At 42.6% G+C, this 25,078-nt stretch overlaps 1 protein-coding gene and 1 long non-coding RNA gene across 5 annotated transcripts in view; one reads left to right on the forward strand and one right to left on the reverse strand.

Moving 5' to 3' along the window:
• The window catches only part of th (tyrosine hydroxylase), a 49,555-nt gene extending 39,954 nt beyond the window's left edge, over positions 1-9,601 (reverse strand). Inside the window, exons 1-2 of one of the 2 annotated variants that reach the window (XM_069913562.1) lie at positions 9,288-9,601; positions 4,533-4,736 (exon numbers count right to left, since the gene is read on the reverse strand). In XM_069913562.1, coding sequence (XP_069769663.1) covers positions 4,533-4,604 — 72 coding nt within the window. In that variant the 5' untranslated portion in view covers positions 4,605-4,736; positions 9,288-9,601. Of the gene's footprint in view, positions 1-4,532; positions 4,737-7,439; positions 7,696-9,287 lie in introns of those variants that run through there. The other variant, XM_069913554.1, reaches the window with a different exon arrangement.
• On the forward strand, positions 8,635-15,828 carry LOC138751378 (uncharacterized). Of its 3 annotated transcripts, none has more exons than XR_011349883.1 (4): positions 8,635-8,699; positions 10,429-10,590; positions 13,747-13,892; positions 15,554-15,828. It is a non-coding gene; the product is annotated as an uncharacterized lncRNA (long non-coding RNA). The 3 variants fall into 3 exon arrangements; XR_011349881.1 differs by lacking the exon at positions 8,635-8,699 and adding an exon at positions 8,717-8,860; XR_011349880.1 differs by lacking the exon at positions 8,635-8,699 and adding an exon at positions 9,613-9,674.
• The last annotated feature ends 9,250 nt before the right edge of the window (positions 15,829-25,078 follow it).

A 25,078-nucleotide genomic window follows, 5' to 3' on the forward strand; every position in this document is an offset into this window, starting at 1 on the left:
GTAGGTGTGGCTACACTCTCACCCAATCACAGTCATCCTACACTACAATCTGTACATATACACATTGGTGATAGAATCTGTAGTATCACACTTACTGTAGAATGATTGCCACTCCTTAATTACTCCAGCCTGTGATGCAACTGGTAATCCATTGGACAAAATCTCCAAGGCTTCCTAACAGATCCTCATGAATGTAATATAATTCATAATCAAATTCTTAGGTGATACAATACTGAATAAATTATTCTACCATCCTTATGAGTCAAAATTAATTGACACAGGCTATCAGGCCAAACTGGCAGCACCAAGATATTGGATGGGTTGAGGGACCATTACGGCACCCAGAGTCAATGTAAACTTTCTAAATGAAATAATGTGCACAACCCAAAACTAGCAAGTTTCAAAGGTGGAAATGTCCAATAATCTCCAGTGCAGCAGTTCTCTCAACAATATCAGTGCAGTTCCCTGGTGGATAGTAGAACAGCCACCTTAATGGTGCAAAAGGACTTAAAGATGCAGATTCATAATGAGGCAAGGTCAGACTCCAGAGATAAACCTCAGTGAAGGGAACCAGATACTCCTGGCCCGTGGATTTGGCTGGGTGGAAACCAGAAAATGGACCATCTCTTCATGCAGTAGGAGTCAACCAAGAGCAACAGGAGAACAAGCCCTCCTCCCCATCCAGTGACCGACTGTTCCCACCTAGACGGAACTCAGCCAATTGGGTACAGCCAGCTAATCAGGGAAGAACAAGTGAAGCAAATGATTTCAATTCTCTTAGGTTACCTCCAGCATTAAGAAGAGTTATTCGTTCACATGCTTTGATATAATCAAGACAAAGTGATGCTAAGTGGGAATCCAATTTCTGTTGATTGTTATCCAGCGTCCGTCCATGCGGAGGCCACTTGTTCAATCAGTTTGGATGTTAAAGAGAAACCTGACATGGAATATTAAATTACTTTTCCGTGCAACCATAATAATGTATGGCTGGCTTCTTGCTACAGCCCCACAGGCTGTTCTTTCGCATGCAAATACTATTATAACTTAATCGGTTTCCACAATTTATTTGTTTTGCCAGAAGGGACCTAGAAATGAATGTCATTATCTCACATATCACTCATGTGGCTCTTGCAGATCTCTAATCCTTTCTCAGTAATAGTCCTCATTTGAAATTGCCCATTAGTGCCACTGACTATGAATAGAAATCTAACTTTCTTTCAGCTTTAATTTCCCTAAAATGCACCAAAATACATTCTTCCTCCTCCTGGCATCTTCTTTGTGTCAAAACTGTAACAAATCCTCTATTAATCAGTATGGTCCTTGGACCTGTAAACTGAAGGACTCCTGGCTTCCCTTTTTCTCCCCACCTTCAATATTCAGGCAGAATTCAAAACCCAGATCTGGGCTCTTGGTTTACTTCTTTCCCTCTTCCCAGCGGTGTTGTGGGACAACCTTTCACTTAACTGGAAACCAAAATGAACTGCAAATGTTTGGAGGAAAAACATAAAATGCTGGAAACACTCAGCAAGTCAAGTAGCACCCAAGGTTGAAAGGTCTTTGTTTGGAGACATAGTGCACATCAGAAGCTACCTCTTCTACTGAGTGTTTGCAGCATCTTCTGTTTTCACTCCATTTGATGCTCCACTCAAAAATAAAGGTACATTTATGCAAGCCGTTGAGCAAGGTTTACTGACATGTATCTGCCTCCCTTGGCCACTGTAATGTCAGAGTAAAGTTTATGCAGCCACTGGAGTTTGTCTTGAAATCATTGCAGTGGAGTGAATTTTGCCAACCCCAATACTGTTCTCACAAGGAAATCTCACCACACAAATGTATTTTTACACCATATCCACCATGATTAGGGAGGAATTTCAAACACTTTGCTTCCAGCAACTATGAAGAGCAGTTTCAAAATAAGCCCATGTTACAAATTATACACATCAAGACAAAAAAAAAATCGACTGTGGACCCACGTCATACATTAGGAGGGGCACGCAGGTTGGTGAATGAGGTGGCCTGTAACTTCCTTCAGTATTCATCTTACACAAATTTGTACGATTGTGAAGGACCTTGGACAACATATTATAGTTAGAATCATAGTTGACAATCATTGTAAATATTCCCCTGTTCAAGAAAGGAATTAGAGATAACCCAGGAAATTATATCTGAGTCTTACTCAGCAGTGGGCAAGCTGTTGGAGAAGATTGGATGGCAGGGGCTCGTCAGCAGACAGTGCCCATTACCATGTTGTTTTTCTGAAAATAAATCCTAAGAGATCAAGATTTACAAGCATTTGGAGAGGCATCATCTGATTTGGGATAGTCAGCATGCCTTTGTTCGGGGAAGACTGTCTCACGAGCCTGAATGAAATCAGAACTAAGTACTTTGATGAAGGTAAAGCAATAGAAGCTGTGTATATGTATTTCAGCAAGGCATTTGATGAGGTTCCCCATGCAAGGCTCATTCAAAAAATAAGGAGTCATGGAATCCAAAGAGTCCTCGCTATGTGGATACAGAAATGACTTGTCCACAGAAGATAGAGGGTGTTTGTAGATGGTTCGAATTCTGAATGGAGGTCAGTGACTAGTGGTGTGGCACAGGGATCTGTTCTTGGACCCCTCCTCTGTGATTTTTATAAATGACCTGGATGAGGAAGTAAAAAGGTGGATTGGTAACTTTGTGGATAACATGAAGGCTGGTGGCATTGTGGAGAGTCTGAAAAGTTTAAAGGGAAATTGATAGGATGCAGAGCTGGGCTGAGAAATGGCAGATGTCGTTTAACCCAGAAAATTGTGAAGTGGTTCATTTTTGTACATCAAATTTGAAGGCAAAATAGAAACAGTGCAAGAGTTCTGAGCAGTGTTGAAGAACTGAAAGACCTTGGGGTCCATGCCCATAATACATTCAAATCTTCTGCACAGGTTGATAGTGTTGTTAAAAAAATGTATGAGATATTGGCCTTCATAACAGTGGGATCAAGTTCAACAGCCAAGACCTTAGTTACACCCCACATGGAATATTCTGCTCTTTTCTGATCACCTCACTACAGGATCGATGTAGATAGTATAGAGAGGATCCAGAGGAGATTTTCAAGGATGCTACCTGGATTGGAGAGTATGTCTTACAAGGATAGTTTGGGTGAACTTGGTCTTGTCTCCTTGGAACAACAGAGGATGAAGTGTGTCCCAATTAAGGTGTCCAAGACAATGTGAGGCATTCATCATGTGAATGGCCAGAGGCTTTTCCCCAGGGCTGAAATGGCTAAGGGGCATTGGAAGTACAGGGAGTTGCAAGAGAAAGGTTTCATACAGAGAGTAGCAAGTACATGGAATGTATTGCCGGCAATGATAGTGGAGGCAGGTACAATAGGATCTTTTGAGAGACTATTAGATAGGTACATGGAACCGAAAAAAAAGGAGGGTTATGGAGTAGGGAATTTCTAAGCAGTTGTTAGACTAGGTTATTAGGTTGGTGCAACATTGTGAGTTGAAGGGCCTGTACCGTGCTACAGTTTTCTCTGTTCTCTGTGATATGTAACATATTCACTGCAAAGCTCATAGGAAATGCCATTAACATCTCTTTTCAACCTGGTCAGTGGAGAATTTTACAACAGTAGACCTAATATTAGCACCTAGACATAAAACAATGTATCCTGGGTGCAGTGCTAACATTTTTGGTGCCGGAGCTCACCATAACTGCGACAAGGAGGTGCTGGAACCACCCCTTGAGGTGCCTGGAGCTACCCCCTAAGGTTCTGGACGGGCGCTCTGGTGAGCTCCAGCAGCACTGCACCCTTAGAAAGAAACTGACTTGATAGGTCGAAAGGCACACACTAGTTTGTCTACTTCTAGCAAATTCAGTAAACCAAATGTAAAAAAAAATCACCTGGGCCTTATCTTTTGTCCCAGACCCAATGCGAGCTTCACCTGCATGTTAATTAGCCCTCAAGCCTCACTGAGCCATTGCCCACAAGCACGAAAGGAGCTACATGAATGGCCATGAATGGGTTAACCCAAAACCCAGCTGAAACATCAATTTTAAAGAAGAAAACATGCTGAAAATTGATAAGGTGCATTTCAAATGTTTTTGATCTTACTAGTGTGTGGTCAATCTTGCTTGAATTTCTCTTTATATTGATTTACAAGAGTTTATTTTGGAAACAATTCGCCAAAAAACATCACAATTTCAGCTTCAATTATTTCAATTTTTTTTTCCTATACTCTCCAGTTCTGACTATGTCTGAAGTCACCCACTTGTGTCACTGACCTCAATAAAAGGCAGCAGCTGCAGTAGAACTCAGAGATAAACAAAGGATCTCATAGAGTTTGCTGTCATCCAACTGCAGATTCTGGAGTCAAGACTAGAACCAGACTGATTTCATTACTTTCATCTGACCATCAAGGTAATTGTCAATGAGTTTGAAAGGCCAAGTTATCTTTTTTGCATCTAAGCTCTTGAACAGCAAATTTAATGTAGAATCATCCCCTATATTGTGCAAACTCATTGCCACTGTGACTGGCGTTTGTTATTACCTCAAAGACTTTGAGAGTGCGGGAGAGTGCAGATCCCTTGCTGCAGCGAAGTGTGAAGAACAGGTTAACCATGGCCCTGCCATCCTCCTCCTCAAACACCAGCTGGTCGCCAGCATCCGCCGACTCTGCTGCAGCAGCAGCTGCTTCCCTCTCCTTCCGAGCATCTTCAATCAGAGACTGCCTGCGTCCAATGAAGTGCGGGGACTGGTACCACAAAGGAAAAGAACATTATGCAGGTTCAGCACATTGTCAGGGCCCTCTAAAAAGTGAAGGCAAAGTTCATTCTGAAGCAAAAGTTAATCTGGCATCAATCTCAAAAACAGAGGCAAGGTGGTAGGGGGGGGGGACATGAGAGGGAACAGCTTTGGAGAAAAATGAAATAAACGACAAGGGAATAAAATATAATTGTCAAACAGGGAAATGAGAAGATAACATGGAGAAAACATTATAGTATAATAAAAGCATTCGAGCTCAAGGGCACAGGGACCAAAGGAAATAGAAAGACCAGTCAGAGCAAACAAGTTGAATGTCAAACTGGCAGACAAAGAGGAAGTCCCTATGGAATATAGACTGAAGAACATGGATGATAAGATCATACAGAGAAGTTTATGAGGTACTTTAAGGACATAGTATCAGAGAGAGAGAATGACAATAATAAAGTCAAGGATGGGAGATCCTTGAAAGGATGAGAAATCTTTTAGACATTGTTGGCTTGAGCATTACATGTTGGCCAGAACATTGACTCTTATTTACATGGAAAGTTCAATGGCCTGCGAATGAAACTGCAGGTGAGTCACAGCTCACCTGCAAGGTGACATGTCCTACACTACAGCACTCCCAGAATTGCACCGATGTGCCCCCAAACCCTGGAACAAAAGCGTAAACCTTCAACCTAACAAAGAGGTGACAGCCCTAGTGGACCCTAAAACTCATAATTAAGGAGTGGGTGATCCAGCCCTGAACAGCATACAAGTCGTCAAAGATAGGTTGGAAAATAAGAGAATCACAGAATGATAGGAAGTGATAAAAATATGGTAGCGAGGACAAGAGGAGGAAAATGGGGAGATGGATGATATGAGGAGAAAAATGGGGAGATGGATGATATGAGGAGGAAAATGGGGAGATGGATGATAGATGGATGATATAAGGAGGAAAATGGGGAAATGGATGATAGATCCAGTCTTGAACAGCATACAAGTCGTCAAAGATAGGTTGGAAAATAAGAGAATCAAAGAATGATAGGAAGTGATAAAAAGATGGTAGTGATAAAAAGAAGAGAACCAAAGAGGGCACAGTGAACAGAGACACAAATTTAAAAGAGAGAGAGAGAGGTGAGAGAGAAAAAAGATAAATCAGAGTAAATTAGAGAGAGATCAGAGAAAGACAGGGGTCAAAGAATAAGGGAGGTGTAGAGATAGTGCCACAGAAAATGAAAGACCTTCAGGCTACACAGAGCAAACAATGAGACAAAGTGGAAATCTTTGGGAGGGATGAAACCATAAATAGCAATCTGCAACTTTATCCACAGTGATTGACCCATAGGAAGGTCCAACAAAAATGAAAGGCACACAACTTGTATTGGCGAGAGAGAAACGCTTTTAAAGAGGAGACAGGCTTAATTTTAACAGATTTACAGCTGGGAATGAAATAATGGGAATCCTTCTCATTCAGAATTGGTCAGCACCTCTCAAACTCGCCACCCGTCTGATGGCAGCTCCTCCTGCCCCCAGCACTGAGGCAGGGTCTGCTGATCTAATTGCTCACTCCAGAATCCTGACAGTGGAGTAGAAGCAGGTCATTGCAGACCCTCAGGGACTACCCGAGAAGAATGTTTGCTGTTTGTTCGGCGGAACCCTCCTGCATTCACACACATATTCAGCAGCAAACCTTGACAAGAACTGCCCCCCTGAAGAAACCGATGCTGGCAGCTGCTGGCAGAGAGGCAAAGCATCCGTTTGAAGGAAACCGTTCATCCAGGCTGTCTTATTTTTGGAATCTTGCATGCATTTCAGGTAAATATTGTCTGGTTTTCTATTGCTTGCAAGCAGCCGCCATTCCTTGGAGGGTTTGACTGAGGAGGGCAAGTCAGGAAGACGGGGGAAGGGAAACGGGTCCAACTTTCTATGTGGGAGTGGTGGTGGTCAGAGTAGGGCAAGCTACCAAACCCCAGGAAGCGACAAAATACCACCTCACACACAGAGAAGTCTGGTCACCCGGCTTTCCAGCCGACTCGGTCACTGGCCGGGAACTGGACTACTGCTCGCTTTCAGCGACAAGCCCCGTTTTACTCCAAGCATAAAGAAAAAAGAAAACACTTCCCTACTAAAACGTGTAACTTTCTGGAGAGTTCAACATCGCACCGAGAGCCATGCTCATTAAAAGCTCCCCGATTGTTGTGCAGTTACTGATATGAACAGGTATCCTGCAAATGTCCCACCGGATTGAATGGTCACTCAGGTTTTCAACCCAATAGAAAATATCTTTCCGTGAACATTGTAGCGAATGTATTGGCTGAGATCCGGCTCAGCGTGTTGATGTCAGGCAGCCGGCTACCCCGAGCCATGCGAAATATATTCGGGGATTACAAGCGCGGGATTTCCACTTTTATACACTGTAAATGATACCTTTATTGGAAAAGTAATTTGTCAGCTCTCGAATTATAACTCTGTCCAGAATTGCTTTATACGCAGTTCCCTTTCGTTTACCTTTGTGTTTTTAACCCAATGGGAGCGATGGACAAGGGGCTCAGATCAGAGGAATCTATTTTTAATTCAGTGCATAAACAAAGTGCAGACCAAAAAAAAACACACACGAATGCGCACACCGGCAGATCCCAGCTGTGATTGAAAAGAAGAAGCGGACTAATATCGTTTCAACTTGAGCGTTGGAATGAAATTGGGATCTCACCGTCATTGCCTCGGCTTGCTTCGAGTCCAGCTCCGAGACCGTCCTGCGGAACTCCTTGGCAGACGAGGAACTGGATGTGGCCATCACTGAGCGCTCCTGCAACTCGCCACCGAGCTCGCCGGGCCTCCGCCCCTTTATATATGCAAGCGAGCTGGATCGTCCTCCATGCGTCAAGTGTTCTCATTTACTTATCTGACACCCATCGCGGTCATTTATTGGATTTCTTGAGTGTCGAGCAACCAACAAGTCCAACCCGACGGTCCTCTTCCAATAAAAAGAACAGGAAGAGTTTTGCAAAGTTTGATCTCTCCGCCCCCAGCCCCTGTTTTGAATGACATGGAATTTTACAGGGCTGCGCTAGCACTTACGCGTTGGACCCTCTACCAACCCTTCATCTAGCCTAGTAGCCAGGTTCTGGGAAATCATTGAACTGTGCGTAGAAACGCAATGCTTGAGAAACCCAGTGTACTTTACGAAGTGAAGATAAAGATTGCATAACCAACGTTCCGGGCTTGAGCCTTTTTGATGAAGAACTCAAGCCCGAGACGATGGTTCTGTACCTACATAAAGGACATGTTTGACCATCTGAGTTTCTCCACTGTGCCTGCAGACTTTCGCGATTTATCCAATTTCTTTCCCTTCGGGTCTCCAATTATCTTTTGAATCTAAAAGCACGTCGAAACGCAGCCGGTCTTTTCAGCATCCATAAAAAGCAATAGGTATATTGCCTGGGTCTCGGGCCTGAATCCTTCAAGGAATAAGCAGGAGGAATGTTGCCGTTCAAACACCATGTCAGGAAGTGTTGGTCCTTGGTCTTTCTTTTCTTGAATCGTCTTAAACCGGTTTCTTCTGGCTCACTAGACGTCGTTTCATTTCATCTTATTCTGTCAAGGACCAGGCATGTCATAGAGAAGGCCATTCAGCCCTTCGTGTCTGTTCGCTGTTAGTAGCTGATTTGTGACCTCAGGCGCCGGATTCCGAGGCTAACTTCACATTTGATTTGCGTATATAAAATACTCTACCTGGAATGCTTTGGGCGAAGAAATTTTTTTGTCAACATTCTAAGGACTTCTAACCCACCCCTTAATCTGCAGAGGTCTCCAATCTCCCCGTTCCTAAAATTGATTCTCCCCATGAAGCTTCCCTCCCCTCCCCCCTCCTCCCCGCAACACTCTGATTTGACCGCCCGGCCTTCGAAAATAAGCGTTCCCATTCAGTCGAGGTGCTACGTGCTCGCGGCGGGAAGCCAGAGCTTCAGACGTGAGTTGCTCAGGAGACCAGACACGTTTAATTTCATTCACAGCGAACAACTTCGCCCCTGGGCATCTCATGTGCGGCTGTCCACTTTATTCCCAGTTTTGACTCCAATCACTTTTGAGGACTTAGCATTGACAAAATTTCATTAAAACTACAATGAGAGGGTAGGTAAAACACTGTTGACACTGAGTTTAAGTTAAAACACACACACACACACACACAAATGCTGAAGAAACTCAACAGGTCAAGCAGTGCCTTTATGTAGCAAAGGTGAAGATACATCACCAGTGTTTCGAGCTTGAGCCCCATGTTCCCCCACACCTTGATGAAGGGCTCAAGCCTGAAATGTTGGTGATGTATCTTCACCTTTGCTACATAAAGGCACTGTTTGACCTGCTGAGCTTCTCCAGCATCTCTGTGTGTGTTTTTTTACACAACTAGAGGGTAGTTCTGCCTTATGAAACCTTACGAAATAAAGATCCAGGTTTTTTTTTGAAACCACACTTGATATAGAATTTCTATTCACCAGACGCTACACTAACGACTCCGAATGTACGAGGCCTCTCCACTCAAATTTCTTGATCGACTAACCTTGAGGAAGAAAATATTCTACATCAATGTCATTATCGCGAAACCACGCAAACGACAGAAATAACTATCGAATAAAAAAAAATGGGTTCAACATGTGGCCAGAGTGGTACCGCGAAAATGCACATTAACCATCGTCTGGGTAAAGAAATGTTGTTTTCTTAAAAAAAAATAATTCCAACTGAAATAGACAGGGGCCATTAAGATAAATTAATAAATTGTTTAGGGATGGATGGCTTTTTAACCCATGGTCATGTAATTTTCTCAAATTAAAATTGTAACTTAAGCCTTAACTACTCAAGTTGACGTCATAATAAAATAACAGAAACGAATCACTCATTCTCAGTCGCTAGAACCCGAGTGAAACTGGACAGGGTTCCACTCCGACAGGTCAAAAACCGCGATAGTGAAGTCAAGTTTGTGATCATCCGATTGCACAAGTTTAACCCGACGAAGCAGCGTTCTCCGGGCACACACAACCAGACAAACACACATTGACAGACAAACACACACAACCAGACAAACAGAAACACGCAGACAAACACACACAACCAGACAAACACACACAGACAGACAAACACACACAACCAGACAAACAGAAACACACAGACAAACACACACAACCAGGCAAACACACACTGACAGACAAACATACACAACCAGACAAACAGAAACACACAGACAAACACACACAACCAGACAAACACACACAGATAGACAACACACACAAACAGACACACACACACACACAGACAAACACACACAACCAGAGAAACACATACAACCAGACAAACACACACAGATAGACAACACACACAACCAGACACACACAGACAAACACACACAACCAGAGAAACACACAGACAGACAGACAAACACACAGAGACACAACCAGACAGACAAACACACACAGACACAACCAGACAGACACACACAGACATATGCAGGTCAAGTGTTCATATATCCAAAATGAAACATTGCTTCGTGAATATGACCGTCTCGGAGGGTCAGTGTGAGCAGTTCCTTTTTGGTCGTTCACTGCCCATGGGAAGAAACTGTTCTTCACCCTGGCTCTTTCCCGACGGGAGAAGGTGAACTCTGCTGTGTGTGTGTGTTCATTGGTTAAACCTTTTGCTCGTTTCAGGAAATTTTGACCTTTTACCCCCATTTGCCTGAGGCAGGAAGGTTGTCACAGGACGACGGGAGCGGGGAAAAGCCGGACCTGCTGCAGTTGCCTCGGGCGTTCATTGAACCCATTGCCAGGGAGGATAACGTTTCCTGTCTGGATGTGGTAAAGATGCAAGAGGTGAAACTTCGGACAGATGCCGGGTGTTTGGGGCACAGGGGGCTCATCTGCGAGATTAGATTCAGTTAATGAATTAAAGAAATTCAATACTTAGAACACGGCGAAGTTCCCAGCAAACATGAAGGCCACTCATCCCACCACCTCCCCTGACCAATCTCCCTCCAATACTTTCAGATTTTAAATTCTGTCTGCTCTTTGCTCCCCTTTGTAAAAATTCTTAAACCTGCCTTTCCCCGCGTCAGCTCGGGTGATGTGAGGAGACACAATCAACTTCTTCAGCACCCCCCCCCCCCCAGACACACACATAAAGTCCAAAATAATCTCAGGGAAATTAATGTTTGTACCTCGGAAATGAAACTCGCCTTCCCTTTTATTGTTGTTGTTTCTTCTTCTTCTTCTCCTTCTTCTTCTTCTTCTTCTTCTTCTTCTTCTCCTTCTGCTTCTCCATCTTCTTCTCCTCCTCCATCTTCTCCTTCTCCATCTTCTTCTCCTTCTCCATCTTCTTCTCCATCTCCTCCTTCTTCTTCTCCTTCTTCTCCATTTCCATTCTCATGCCCGCTGATTGATCGGAGATCCTCTATCATCATCAATTATACTGATAGAACTCTAGTTGACAATTTCCTTGTAGTTATTGAATTGAATTGGATCCATCTTTCATCATCACCTGCACGGGTCGATCTCAAAATAGTCATTTTCTTCCATACACTTTGTAAACGGGGATTACCACTGTTCTAGAGGCGCACAAGGTACGCTGAAATGTAGCGTAGCAAACCATCTGCCAAAGGAGCTCAATAGGTCGAGCAGCAACCTGAGGAAGGGTTCCTGCCCGATAGGTCAAAGATTCTATCTCTCCCACCGATGCTGGGAGTTCCTCCATCAGACTGTTTGTTACCCATGGTCTCTACCCTTACACTGGAAGCAGACGAGAAACTGCAGCTGAAGGACCGGGCGAAAGGCTCAGCAATGACCAGATATTTTTACTTAAATGGAGTTGTCAGGGATAGTCCTCGATACGAACAAGCATGTGAATTGGGAACATGCGGTCTTGATCCGTTGCGTCCTTGAAACAGGCGGATTCCAGACATAAAGGAACGTGATATGATAAGATTAATTTGTTTTTAGAGGCGAGCGAGATGGGTTCATGGACAATGTCTGATTTGCCTATCATTAAAAAAATGATACATCGTTTTAGACTTAGAATTAACTAGAATGTTACGAGAGAAGCGCGGGATCTTGAATGATACAAGTGTGAGTAGTGAAATCGTGGGACTTGGACAGAAGTCACAACCCTTGCCAAGGACCTGAGATTCTCCAGACCAGTCGTCGTAAGTCGGGGTATTCGACCAACAGAAGGGTTGAAATGCGCTATCTATACTTTTTTCTTGTTGTTTTGATAACTTTCATATGTATTACAATTTAATAAAGCACCCTGTTGCACCCTTAGAGTGTTCTTTCTCTCTCATTAATTGGAATCCTCAAAAACCTGCTTATTCCCCCCCCCGCAATACAGGCTCCGAACTGAAACACTGACCATTCTTTTTCATCCGTTGATGCTGTTTGACCTATTGAGTTCCTCTGGCAGATTCTTCATTCTCCGACTCGTGCACTTTGCTGCTCCCCAAACCAACATACTCTTCAGCTGCTCTGATGGCTCAGAATGGCCACGTCTACATACCTTAAACCTATAATGCTCTCATTTCCTTTCTCCGTCATCTAAATTCTTTGATTTTTACCATGAGTTTTCCTCATGATTTCTTTTCTGCGGATTTACTCAAAAGCATATTTGCCAATTGCCCATAATGGTTGATCTCAAGCCTCATTGGATCCGTCTTCTTCTGGAGTTGATTTTAAGTTCTGTTTCACTACCATCTACAGCCATTGACATCAGATCCTCTATCATCTACACTGATTTAAAACTGATCTTTATCCAGGAGTTTTACCAGCTGATCTCAAACCCACCTTCCTGCCTTCAGTTTTATTCGCAACCCCATGACCCTTTGATCTAACTCTCACGTCAATCTTCAATGCTCAGTCCCCACAACATGTCTATAGGAAGGACGTCAAAAAGTTGGAAGGGATGCAGAGGAGATTCACCAGGATATTTCCGGGACTAGAGGTCTTGAATCAAAGAAGGAGGTTAAATACACTGGGATTTTATTCCCTGGAGGAAATTGTAGAAACGAGTGCCCAAAAGCCTTTTGGGTCCATATGGATAGGAAGGGCTGAGAAGGTTATGGACCAAATCCAGGTACATGGGATTAGCATGGGCGAATTTCTGTGCTGTGACTCTGCGATCCTTTTACAGCATTATTCTGCCTGAGCTTTCTGTTCAATAAGATATAGCAACAGCTTAGATATTATGATATCAAAATTGACTTTTCGCAATGAGTCAGGGCCAACTCTAGTTAGGAGGGACAGGATTTCTGAAGTAAAAGAAATGTTTATCATTACGAATATGATGTACAACCATTTCAATACAATTTTTAGTAATGCATTAAACAGAAATAGACGCAGAACGACCCAGAATTTGTTAGTTGAACGTGCCATTGCCATTGACCTGACACACAATTGGCTCTATTAATCTACCTGGCACCTACGGCTTCTTGTCTTATCTTTACCACTCTCCTATTTATGTTGGTTATCTTTCCCCTCCTCTCTCAGTCCCAATGCAAAGTCTCAACCTAAAATGCCTACAATTCCTACCTGGTCCCACAGATGGTGCTCCACCCGCAGTTCTCCCCCAGCAGAGCGCTTTCTTTTGCTTCAGTCGCTTGTATGCCCCTTCCTATAATTGTTACCCACAATCACCCTCACTGAACTTACATTAATTCAAGCACAGAACCGTGCTGAAGTGGAATGGTCCTGGTCTAGTGACGTGAGTGATAGCAAGATTTTAAATATCACGGGAGAGAAGTTGATTCCCAACCACCCAGCTTTGCCTGCTGTCAAAAATGTCACAGCTTTATATGTTTCTGAATATTTCTGACATTGAGAAGCATCCAAAACGATTAGAAGTGAACTAGAGCATTAAAATATTAATAGATAACAGTACATTATTATTGTAAGTGATATAATGAAAATGAAACACAAACCATACCCAAAATAATTTAAAATTAACAAAGAATGTGACGTCTCCTTACATTTACTGTCCCACAGCCCCAATGAAATCAGTGGGGATGAGTACCCTGAAGCTGATCCAACTAAACACCAGATCAATGGCCTCGACACTGCAGCACGATAGAGCTTTGCTTCTGATCTCCAAGGCAGTGCCCAACTGGTTAATGGCTACCGAAATTTTACCAGTAAGTTGGGAAATTTTAATCAGTAAGTTTGGAAATTTCTTATTTGACGAGGTGTCCGTAGAATTCCTGAGCTTCCCGCGAAATTTGCCAGCGACAGAAAAATGCTTGACTCTGGGTGTTCAAGGGCTCCCTTGACTCGGTTCGGCCAAAACAATTATAGTTTCGATAGGAAAACAACGCAGACAAGTGTGAGCACCAGACCACATAAAATACAACTTGTTCTATACTAAGCAAACACCAATGCCATTCTGCGCAGTTTGAAGACTGAATTAATATCCTGTTGCTAGGCAGGGTTACACTACTGTATGGTGTAATTCTCCCCAATTGATGGTCTGTGCTGTGATGGAAAGTAATTCATACTGTTCTATGAATGAAGTAGCAAATATTGTTTTTCTTTGTTAAGCCCCATCGGATAATTAAGACCCTCTCACTGAATAGCTTGTGACCTTTTTAACTCCTCATATTTGTCTCTGGGTAAACATCCATTGTTTTGATAAAAAAACCCTAAAATTTGTCCTTTCATTTGCACATTTTCTAATTGTTTTCCCTGATGTGATGTTATCGTTGACCAACGTTTCATCCTGAAACGTTGAGGTAGAACTGTGTCTAGTTTACAATGCTAAATCCTTTGAGCTGTAATTGCTTGATTTCAACTGTACTAATTATTATGTGTCACGTTTTGTAATTAGAGCAGTGTATGCTCTCACAGCCCCCTCCCAAAAACTATCATAAATAGTCATAAATATAATTTTAATTACAGACAATTACGCCTCATGAGCACCAACTGTTGCAATCCACTCCCGGAGTAACACACACACACACACACAAACATTACCTAGTGATGTTTGGGTTCCTCTGATAGAATGAACACATCTTACAGAAACATGTACTGCAATTGGTGTGGAAACCATTTAAACTCACAGGTTCGCCTCGCCTCCCACCCCCACATACCCCAAAATAACATGATTGGCATGTTGACATTCTCTGGGGTGGGAGAACTCACGCATCTGCTTGGATACCTAGAACACGTTTAATTCATTTACCCTTTCTCCTGTGGACAGGAAACTGTTTATCCCCTTCCCCAGGTTAACCCGAACTATCGCGACGAGCTGTGGTAATCCAATTTTCGAATCAACATTTAAATCCCATTCCAGGAATTTGAGCGTTGTTTCGAATGAGACATCCAGCCCTGACAACCTCTCACGTGGATCAGGCTTTCCTGTCTTGGCGATTTTCACCCGTCAGTCGGCACCGCCTCCGCAGTTCCTCAGACCACGGGCACTTTGCAGCGCCTGGGAGCTCGCATTGGGTCGACGTTTCCTCAATGAGACCGACTTGAGTCCTTGGCGTCCAGTTCCTTGGCGTTGCAGGTGAAAGTTTTATCCCCAGTTTTTCACTCCCCACTTCGCATTTCTCGAGCACGGAGACTATTTCCAAGACTCTAGACAACCCTGGTTATCAAATAACTCCTCTTTTGAAAATAGGTTGCTATCAGATCAAGATTTGTTTTTCTTTAAAACATGCTTCAGGGTCAGGTGTGTGAGTTTTGCAGTTTGCTTTTCGTTTTTGAAGTTACAATAACTCTGGAGCAGAACTTGTGGGGTATCTTTAGAATTAATGGCGCTGCTCAAGGGTAACATTCTGCTTCACACCTTTTGTAGCGCCAGAGCTTCAGCAGGCCAGAGTAGACGGCTGGTTAACTACACTACGCCATGCCACCGTGCCGGTAAGATCCTTGGTGGGCCAAGGCAAGGAAACGTCAGGTGCCTGTCCGCGGATATATATATATCACGCCTCAGCTCCGTCTTTCATTAACATTTCCACAGACGCATACCAGCGAGGGGCTGAATGGGCTTCGATTTATATCCCAGCAATAAATCTTTATCGCATTAATTGCATTGAAACCCCACAGCGATATTAAAACTATTACTAAAAAGGACAGCGATGCATGCAAAGTTGTTTTTTGGTGCTCGTTGCAACACTCGTCAGGTTTTATTTTGCGTTCAGTAGTTTGAGAATTAAAAAAAGCAGTTTGTAACATTCGTTTTATAAACCTGTGTAATGTCAGCCACACGTTTTAAAGTTATGTGAAGGTTGACGTGTAAGTAGTTAAGTAGAATCGCGTGTTCTAAATAGCTAAGCCCAAAGCGGGGTGGATTTTTTTTTTCTCTCTCTGGTATTATTTAACCTTGAACATTGAAAAGACCGAAAGACAAATAGATAAATCTAAAGCAATTGCCAGGGTTTATTGAAGCAGGAACTACGTAAGATTTGCTCTTGGGAGCCGTGAAATCAAAATACCTCGCAACAAGGCAGTTCTGTTTGGAAGATTCGGTTCAAAGATACTCTGCGTTATGGACTAGAAGAAATGTCATATTGAGAGTAAGCGCTGACATACAGCGAACAAACAATACATAAATTCTTCCTGTCCCAATCGATTCATCCCTATTTAAGTGTAATTTTCTCTCCATAAAGAATCGCTTTGAAACAGTAGTATTTAATAGCGCTATTAAACGAAGGAAAATGGGGAGACAAAGGGCGTTCAGATTGGCGACGAACCGACCACCCCGTATGAGTCAGAAAGTCCACACACAAAAAGATAACAAGTATTTGCACACAGATCACCCCGAAGAACCCTTCGCAATTTGTCATTTTTGACAAATTACATGTGTGGTGCAAACAATAAAGCACGATTTGGACCTATTACGCACTCACTCTGTGAGCTCAACAGCCAAGGGAGAACAGCTGTATTTTGACAAATGTTCCAGCGATCAGAAAGCATCGCTGCATTTTTCTCACTAACGTGACCACAAACGAGTGTGTGTGTTTTTGGCCAGTCTGATAAAACGAAAAGCGCAGAACCCAAGGCCAACATTTCCACCTTTGGACCAAGCGGGAACGTTGAGTCTTGGGAAAAGACATTAATTAGCAACGGGGGGAAATAGCAGAAAACGCTGGGGAAGCTCAACGGGTCCGGCGGGCAGTCTCTGGGGAAAGAAGCCTAATTAAGTTTATGGTCATCCAATTGCACAAGCATCACTAGACGAAACAGCGTTCTCTCATCCTGGATGAAAAGCACGCAGGTATAAAGCGCACTCTCTCTCTCTCTCTCTCTCTCTCTCTCTCTCTCTCTCACACACACACACACACACATGCGCGCACACATGCACACACACACTCACAAACATACACAAACACACTCTCACATACACAACACAAACACACACACACACTCACACACAAGCACATGTTCGCACACATGCACACACACAAAGACACACACTCACAAACATACACAAACACACTCTCACACACGCAAACACACACACTCACACACACTCACACACACATGCACACACACTCACAAACACACACACAAACACACCACCAACACACAAACATGCAAACAAACATGCACACACACAAACACAGAGACACTTGCACATACACACAAACACATGCACGCACACACAAACACACACATACATACGTGCACACACACATACACACATGTGCGCACACAAACACACACACACACAGATTCAGATGCATAACAAGTATCCCTGTATGCAAATAAATAAATAAATATTGTTTCCGTGGGAAGAAGCTGTTTCTCAGCATGGTGGTGCTAGCTCTGATACACCCTACATCTCTTTCCCAATGGGAGCAGCCGAAAGATGCAGTGTACAAGTTGAAAAAAGTCCTCAATAATTTTGCAAGCTCTCTTCAGACAACTATTCAGTTAGAACAAGTCCATGGAGTGAGGAGACAAGGGAGATTCCAGTGATCTTCTCTGCTATTCTGATGGCCCTATGGATTGACCTCCCAAATGCAGCCAGCTAGGAGCTCTTGATAAAATTCCTACAGAAGATAGACATGATGGTGGCTGGTAGCCTTGGTGCTTCAGTCTTGTCAGGAACTGCAGTAGCTGTTGAGCTTTTCCTACAAGTGAAGATGTTGTGTGTTCACCATAGGCCATTAGTTAAATGGACCCAAGTAATTTAGTGCTCTCTACTCTCTCCACAACATTGATGTGTAGTGGAGGGCAGTAGTTCCTGATCCTCCTGGAGTCTACGATCATCTCCTTCATCTTGCCCACATTGAGAGTCAGGTTGTTACTCCTGCACCATTTCACAAGATTTTCCACCTCTTCTCTGAAGTGCGACTCATCGTTGTTGGTGATGAGGCCGATGACTCTTGTGTCACCTGCGAATGATGACACTGTTGGAGCTGGATCTGACATTGCAGTCGTGGGTCAGTAGCAAGAATAGGAGTGGGCTGAGCACTTACTCTGAGGTGTGCCATTGGTCAGTGTGATGGTTCTCTACATCCTGCTGCAATTCCCAGGAATTTCCATTAGGAAGTCCAGAATCCAGTTACAGAGAGAGATGTTGAATCCAGATACAGAGAGGACTGTTGAGTTCCAGTGAGGACAGCATCTTAACCAGCTTCTGGGGAATGATCATATTAAATATCAGGCTGAAGTCAATGAACAGAAGCCTGGGATAAGAGGTGTAATTTTCCAGGTGAATCAAAATAGAGTGAAGGGAGGCTATAGCATCATCAGTGAAACCATTTCTTCTTTAGGCTAATTTAAATGGGTCCAGGATCTCTGGGAGGTGTGCTTTGATGCTTTGATGCTTTGATGCATTGATGCTTTGATGCATTGATGCTTTGATGCATTGATGCTTTGATGCTTTGATGCATTGATGCTTTGATGCATTGATGCTTTGATGCATCGATGCTTTGATGCATTGATGCTTTGATGCATTGATGCTTAGATGCGTTGGTGCTTTGATGATTTGAAGCATTGATGCTTTGATGCATTGATGCTTTGATGCATCGATGGTTTGATGCTTTGAAGCATTGATGGTTTGATGCTTTGATGCTTTGATGCTTTGATGCTTTGATGCTTTGATGCATTTATGCTTTGATACTTTAATGCATTGATGCTTTGATGCATTGATGCTTTGGTGCTTAGATGCATTGGTGCTTTGATGATTTGAAGCATTGATGTCTTGATGCATTGATGCTTTGATGCCTTGATGCCTTGATGCATTGATGGTTTAATGCTTTGATGCTTTGAGGCATTGATGCTTTGATGCATTGATGCATTGATGCTTTGATGCATTGATGCATTGATGCATTGATGCTTTGATGCATTGATGCTTTGATGCTTTTGGTGCTTTGATGCTTTGGTGCTTTGATGCATTGATGCTTTGATGCATTTATGCTTTGATGCTTTGATGCTTTGATGTATTGATGCTTTGATGCTTTGATGCATTGATGCTTTGATGCTTTGATGCATTGATGCTTTGATTTATTGATGCACCAGATGCGTGAAACATTTCATACTAGTGGAAGTCAGTGCCATGGGGCGATAGTCATTGAGGCCTGTTATTGTCATCATCTTCGGTTAACAGGTTTGACAGACTGTTTGCCATTGAATTTCAGATTTCCAGCAGGTGCAGCTTTTTAAACAAAAATGATATTTAACTGCTAAACTATATAGCTGCAATTTTTAAAATCAAGACTTTGATTTAGTGTGGCAGATTTCACAATAAATTATTTACAGAAGAAAAATCATTCATAGTCTCTTCTCACTCGTAGTTTCATATCCATATATTCCATCACTGTATAGAGTTACATGAATTTCTATTTATGCTATTACAACTCCTGTGCCACCTTCTCCCCCCTCTGTTGTTTGAGAGAATTCACTTCGGTCTCAGTCCCTCAATGCCCGGAAATGGGAGGATTGTAGACTGTGATCCTTCCATATGCACCTTCGCATTGGCTGCACCACCAAGTCTCAGTACATACTCCTACGGCCTGGAATATACAGTTATTCCCACATTGACTTCTCCATGTGCTGAAAGACCAACAGTTTCAGGCAGACCAAAGTGCATATTTCACCAAGCTGATGGTCTTCCTGAGATCTAGATGTGTGTCCCCAGGAACAGCCAATAATTCAGAGACTCCCCTGTCACACTGCTGCTTGGGATGAACCGTGACAGGGTTCCTTGCATCCTTCCCAGCACAGTCTTAGTAATCTGCATTCTGCAAAGAGGTGGGTGACTGTCTCCTCTCCACCGCAGTCTCCATCTTAGGGACAATATGCATTGTGGGTGATATTCCGCTGGCACAGGAAGGATCTGACTGGGAGGTCTCCTCTCACCACCATCCAGGCCAAGTCCTGCTGCTTGTTCCTGAGCACTGGCAATGAGGCATTCTGCCAGATGAGCTGGATAGTCTGCTCAGGGAACCACCCCACTAAGTCCTCATCTCTCAGTGTCTACAGGACATTCCATGCTGATCGCTGCCTGATAGTCTTGTGATCAGACAGTGTTGGTCTGGAAAAACATTTCTATGAAGGATAGGTGGTGTGGCAAAGTACAGCTGACCTTGTGCAGCCAAGGGGCCATGCCTATCCTTCAGAATCTTGGGACAGGTAGAAACTCAGTACATAGTGGCATTTGATGCCCTCATACTTTGGTTCCATGCACAGCCGGATGCAGCCATACACTAAGGAGGACATCAGGATGAGGGCTATGTTGGTACACCCTTGCCCACATTATCTGTAGATGTCCTTTGCCTCAAAATTTACAGCATTCCATCAAGGCATCAAGGCCTTACAGATGAAGAGGTCCCAGGAAAACAGAGACCCTTTGCTCAAGTTCTTCACCGTCATGCTGATTCTTTGTCCTCCTGAAGAGCTTGTTGCTGCAGCCACACTTGTGAGACTGGTGGAGTTGAGCTTACTGCAGGAAAGGGTGTGAGATTGGTCCCCCAGTCTGCATGGATCCACCCCTGCATCAGCAGGCCAGCTCACAACAGATGATTTCTTCTGCTCCAATGGTCCTCTCTACTTTCTTCCTCTTCTTTCCTCTTCCTTCTTGATGCTACAGTTTATCGCAGATCCAGCTGATCAGCACCTAGTAGATTATCTACACATGCTTTTAACCAAAAGGCAGATTGGGCTACTAAGGAATATTAAGAGTGCGGTAGAAGGACTATGGGAAATAGGCTCACAAACCATCATTCACAGTGCCTCATTATAGTTATTAAGGCTCATAACAAGCTCTTTTTTCTTCAGCTCAGATGAACAAAACTAACCAGCTGGAGGAACTTTGTGGGTAGAAGCCGCATGATAAAACGACAGAACTGTAGAACGTTACAGCACAGAAAAACAGGCCATTTGACCCTTCTGGTCCGGGCCAACCGATAAAACTAGCTAGTCCCACTGACTTGCTCTCAGCCCTCTCCTATCCTCACCATGTATTTATCCAATTTATTTTTAAAACTCGAGATTGAATCTGCATTCACTACATCAGATGGCAGCTCATTCCACACACCTACCACTCTCTGAGTAAAGAATTTTCCCCTAATATTCCCCTTATACCTCTCCCCATTCAGCCTAAAGCGGTGACTTCTCGTATTTATCTCCCCCAATCTAAGTGGAAACATCCTACTCAGTCCATACCCCTCCTAATCTTATAAACCTCTATCGTCTCCCCTCGTTCTTCTTCTAACCTGTTTCATCTTTTCCTGTAACTCAATTCCTGAAGACCCGGCAACATCTCAGTAAATCTTCTCTGCACTCTTTCAATCTTACTGATATTTTTCCTGCTGCTGGGCAGCCAGAACTACACACAATATTCAAAGTGTGGCCTCATTAATGACTTCAATAACTTTAACATAATATTCCATCTTATATACCCAATACTTTGATTTATAAAGACGCCAAATGCTTTCTTTACAACCCCGTCCACATGTGACGCCACCTTCAGGGAACAACATACATATATATTCCCAGATCTCTTTGCTTCTCTGCACTCCTCATTTACTGTAAATGTCCAACCCTGATTTGCTCTTCCAAAGTGCAACACCTCACACATATCAATGGGAGATAAAGAATTTTTTAAATTTTCAAGATACAGGCCCTTCTGGTCTACAAGACGTGCTGCCAAATACACCCATGTGACCAATTAACCTACTAACCTTCTGTGTCTTTGGAATGTGTGAGGCAACTGGAAAACCCAGAAGAAACCCACGCAGACATGGGGAGAATGTACAAACTTGTCACAGACAGACAGCGCCAAATTCGAACGTGGGTCGCTGGCATTGTAATAGTGTTGCGCTAATCACTACACTTACTGTTCCGCCTCTAAATGGTCAACGTTTAGGGCTGGAAGCCTTCATCAGGACTCAAGATAGTTGGGCAGAGTTAGGTAAGAATGTGGAAGTCTTGCTTCAGTTTTAGTGAGCCCATCTGAAATTCTGCAGCCAGTTTGGGGCATCAGAAATCCAGTTTTTGTTTCTTATCTTCTGTTTCCTTCATCTTCTGATAATTTCAGACAACTGTGCACTTTCTCCTATTTCCACCTCATCCAGATTTATCTTTCGTCACTCACTAAAGCCCTTGCTATTCTCTTTTATTCCACTTTATCATCGCTTCTCACCACCCAAACATTCTCCTTTGTGTTCTCTCTACCTCATCCCACTTGCACAAGAACATATGCAAGTGGTCTTAAACAAATTGTCCAATAAATAAATAAATGACTTGGCGGTGTATTTGGATTGTAAAACGTGGTCAATCTCCATTATAATCAACTTTAATTACATAACAGCTTCTATAAATATACGTAAAATGAAGGCAAAATTACCTATGATTGATTGCTAGTCTTACAAGCTTAATTTAAATAGACAATGTCAGACTTCATTTGAAAAGTTAATGTGTGGCTCAAGATCTTCAAATGCATTGCATTTAGATAGTAAATTTTCAGAAACAGTAAAAGATGTCGCATTGAGTTCATATGGAGATTCATTCAAGTCAGTTTGTGATGTCTCAACTTGGACATCTGTAACTCATACTTTTACAAACAGAGTTTGTTGTCTGCGACCGTAATTATTGAATATCTTGCAGTTGCTTTCATCATGTTTCCCATGCTCTGCTTTTCAACCGTCTATTGACTTCCTCAACATGCCACAGTCATTATTCTTGCTGCCATCCTCACAGACTGATCAGGTCAGTCTATAGGGGAACTCATCTTCCAGCTTAATCAAGCTCAAAATACTACTGGTCACACAGGCTCTTCTACTAACTTTTATGGAAGCCTGAAAATTCACGAGCCTGACAGTAATGCCTTCCTACCTTTTGTACCTATAACCACAGGGGACCTTTTGCATTATTTACAAATACCATCAAAGTGAACTGAATTCATAATTTTACCTGTGGCTTGATCAATTCCATTAAGTACAAGAACAAAACCTGCAAGGAATAATATGATTCTCATACATTGCTGGCAGAAAGTACAGAGCCACAAGTTGGCAGCTAAATAACCCAGAGCTAACATTTCAAAAATAGTCCTGCAAAGAGAGCTTTTAAGCTCATTCATCTGGTTTATGGCTCCATTTCATTGACAGTAGCTGTTGGCAAGAAAAGAGCAGTAAATTTTACCTAAAAACACACAATTTAGTAAACCAGAATAAGCCATACACAATTGTAAATAGAGTTATTGGAGATTTGTTCTAAGTGAATTCTGGAAACAAAATCATAGGTTTGCAGCAATTACGTTGCACTGCCATGTATTTCTACAAAATTATTCTGCTTTTATGGGAACAGTCATCCTTTTATTCTATTGTGCAACAGTTGCCAACTACCAAAGTAAACACAGGCCTCAGGCAAATGAGATAGCTAAGATATTTTAAACAAATTACACGCCTTAAACCTTTGAGCACAAGAGAGATTTTTTCCCGATAGCTGCTTTAATTCTTGTTTTTTATGAATTTAATATATTATTATTTAGCTTGTAGTATGGAGATGCGGAAGATTTTCCTCGCTACCAGCTATTCCTGCTCGTATGAAGTAATGAATAACACTGGATTTATTTTCAGTGGAAATATAGGAAGAGTTATAGTGAGATTTGTGAGTCAAATTCACAACACCCATTGAAAATTCAAACAATAGGAAATCCTACCACGGACCTCCACCACCTAAAATGACAGAAGGAGAAGACAACGAAATGAACTGACCCAGTGTATAAAAGTAAAAGACAAAAATTTCTTGTTTATTTTTATTAAGTGACGACATTGTTTAACGGGTTTAATGTATCTTATAGATTGAACTTTGAATAAATGGGGAGGGGGGAGAGGGAGGGAGGGAAGGGAGGGGAGGAAAGAGGAGAAAATGACACTATATATTCAAGAGAAAAATGTCTGTATGTATTTTGGTCAGTATGGTTCATAGTGTGAAAAATAATAAAAAATAAAAAAAAAAGAAAATCCAAACAATATAGAAGGAACAAAAAGTGGAATAATTTCATTTGTACAAAGAATACCTTGTTTTTCTATTTAAATTCTCTTTTTCTTGAAGACACTGCCTCTCAAGTCTAATACAGATCTTGCCAGCTCTTCATTATTTTTTCTTTGTATAGTTTGAGCACAGGAGGGAAATCTCATTCCTTTTTAAAAATATTTTATTTTTGATTTACAAAACTTAAATTCAGATGGTTATCAATCTTATCAATATTAATGTTGACAACATCAACATTGATTACAGTTTACAATTATCAATTCTATACAAGATTTTTTGTAGAGTTCAAGCTTTTTCTATCCTCTTCCCTCCCCCTTTACCCCCTCCATATTTAACACAATGCCGAACCAACCACAGTTACACACAACATTCAGGATGTTCACAACAAAGGTATAAAACATATATCAGGGGTTTATGGGTTTGTCACATTATGGCGGCCAGTGCTCAGGCTGTTTTTTTTTCCTTTTCCTAGTTGGGAGGGAAATCGCATTCTTCAACCAGTGTCCATCTGTGCATGTAACATGGTCCTAGATAGGTCGCTGATGATCCTCTACAGAGGATGTAACAAAAGCATCCTGTGCATCTGCATCACCTCTTGGTTTGGAAGTTGTACCTCCTCGGGCCGCAAGACCCTGCTGAGGATAGAGAAGTCAGCGGAAAAGATCACTGGGGGCTCTCATCCTACCATGAAGGACGTCTGTAACACTCGATGCAGGCGAAAGGCAATAAACATTGTGAAGGACTCCACACACCCTTCATGTAAAATGTTCTTCCTTCTGCCATCTGGTAGGAGGTACTGCAGCGTTCGGGCCTGTACGTCCAGATCGGGCAACAGTTTTTTCTCCCAACCCATCAGGCTCCTGAATTCCCAGTG

This window comes from Narcine bancroftii, chromosome 1, assembly GCF_036971445.1.
Source record: "Narcine bancroftii isolate sNarBan1 chromosome 1, sNarBan1.hap1, whole genome shotgun sequence".
In the NCBI taxonomy this organism is placed as follows: Eukaryota; Metazoa; Chordata; class Chondrichthyes; order Torpediniformes; family Narcinidae; genus Narcine; species Narcine bancroftii.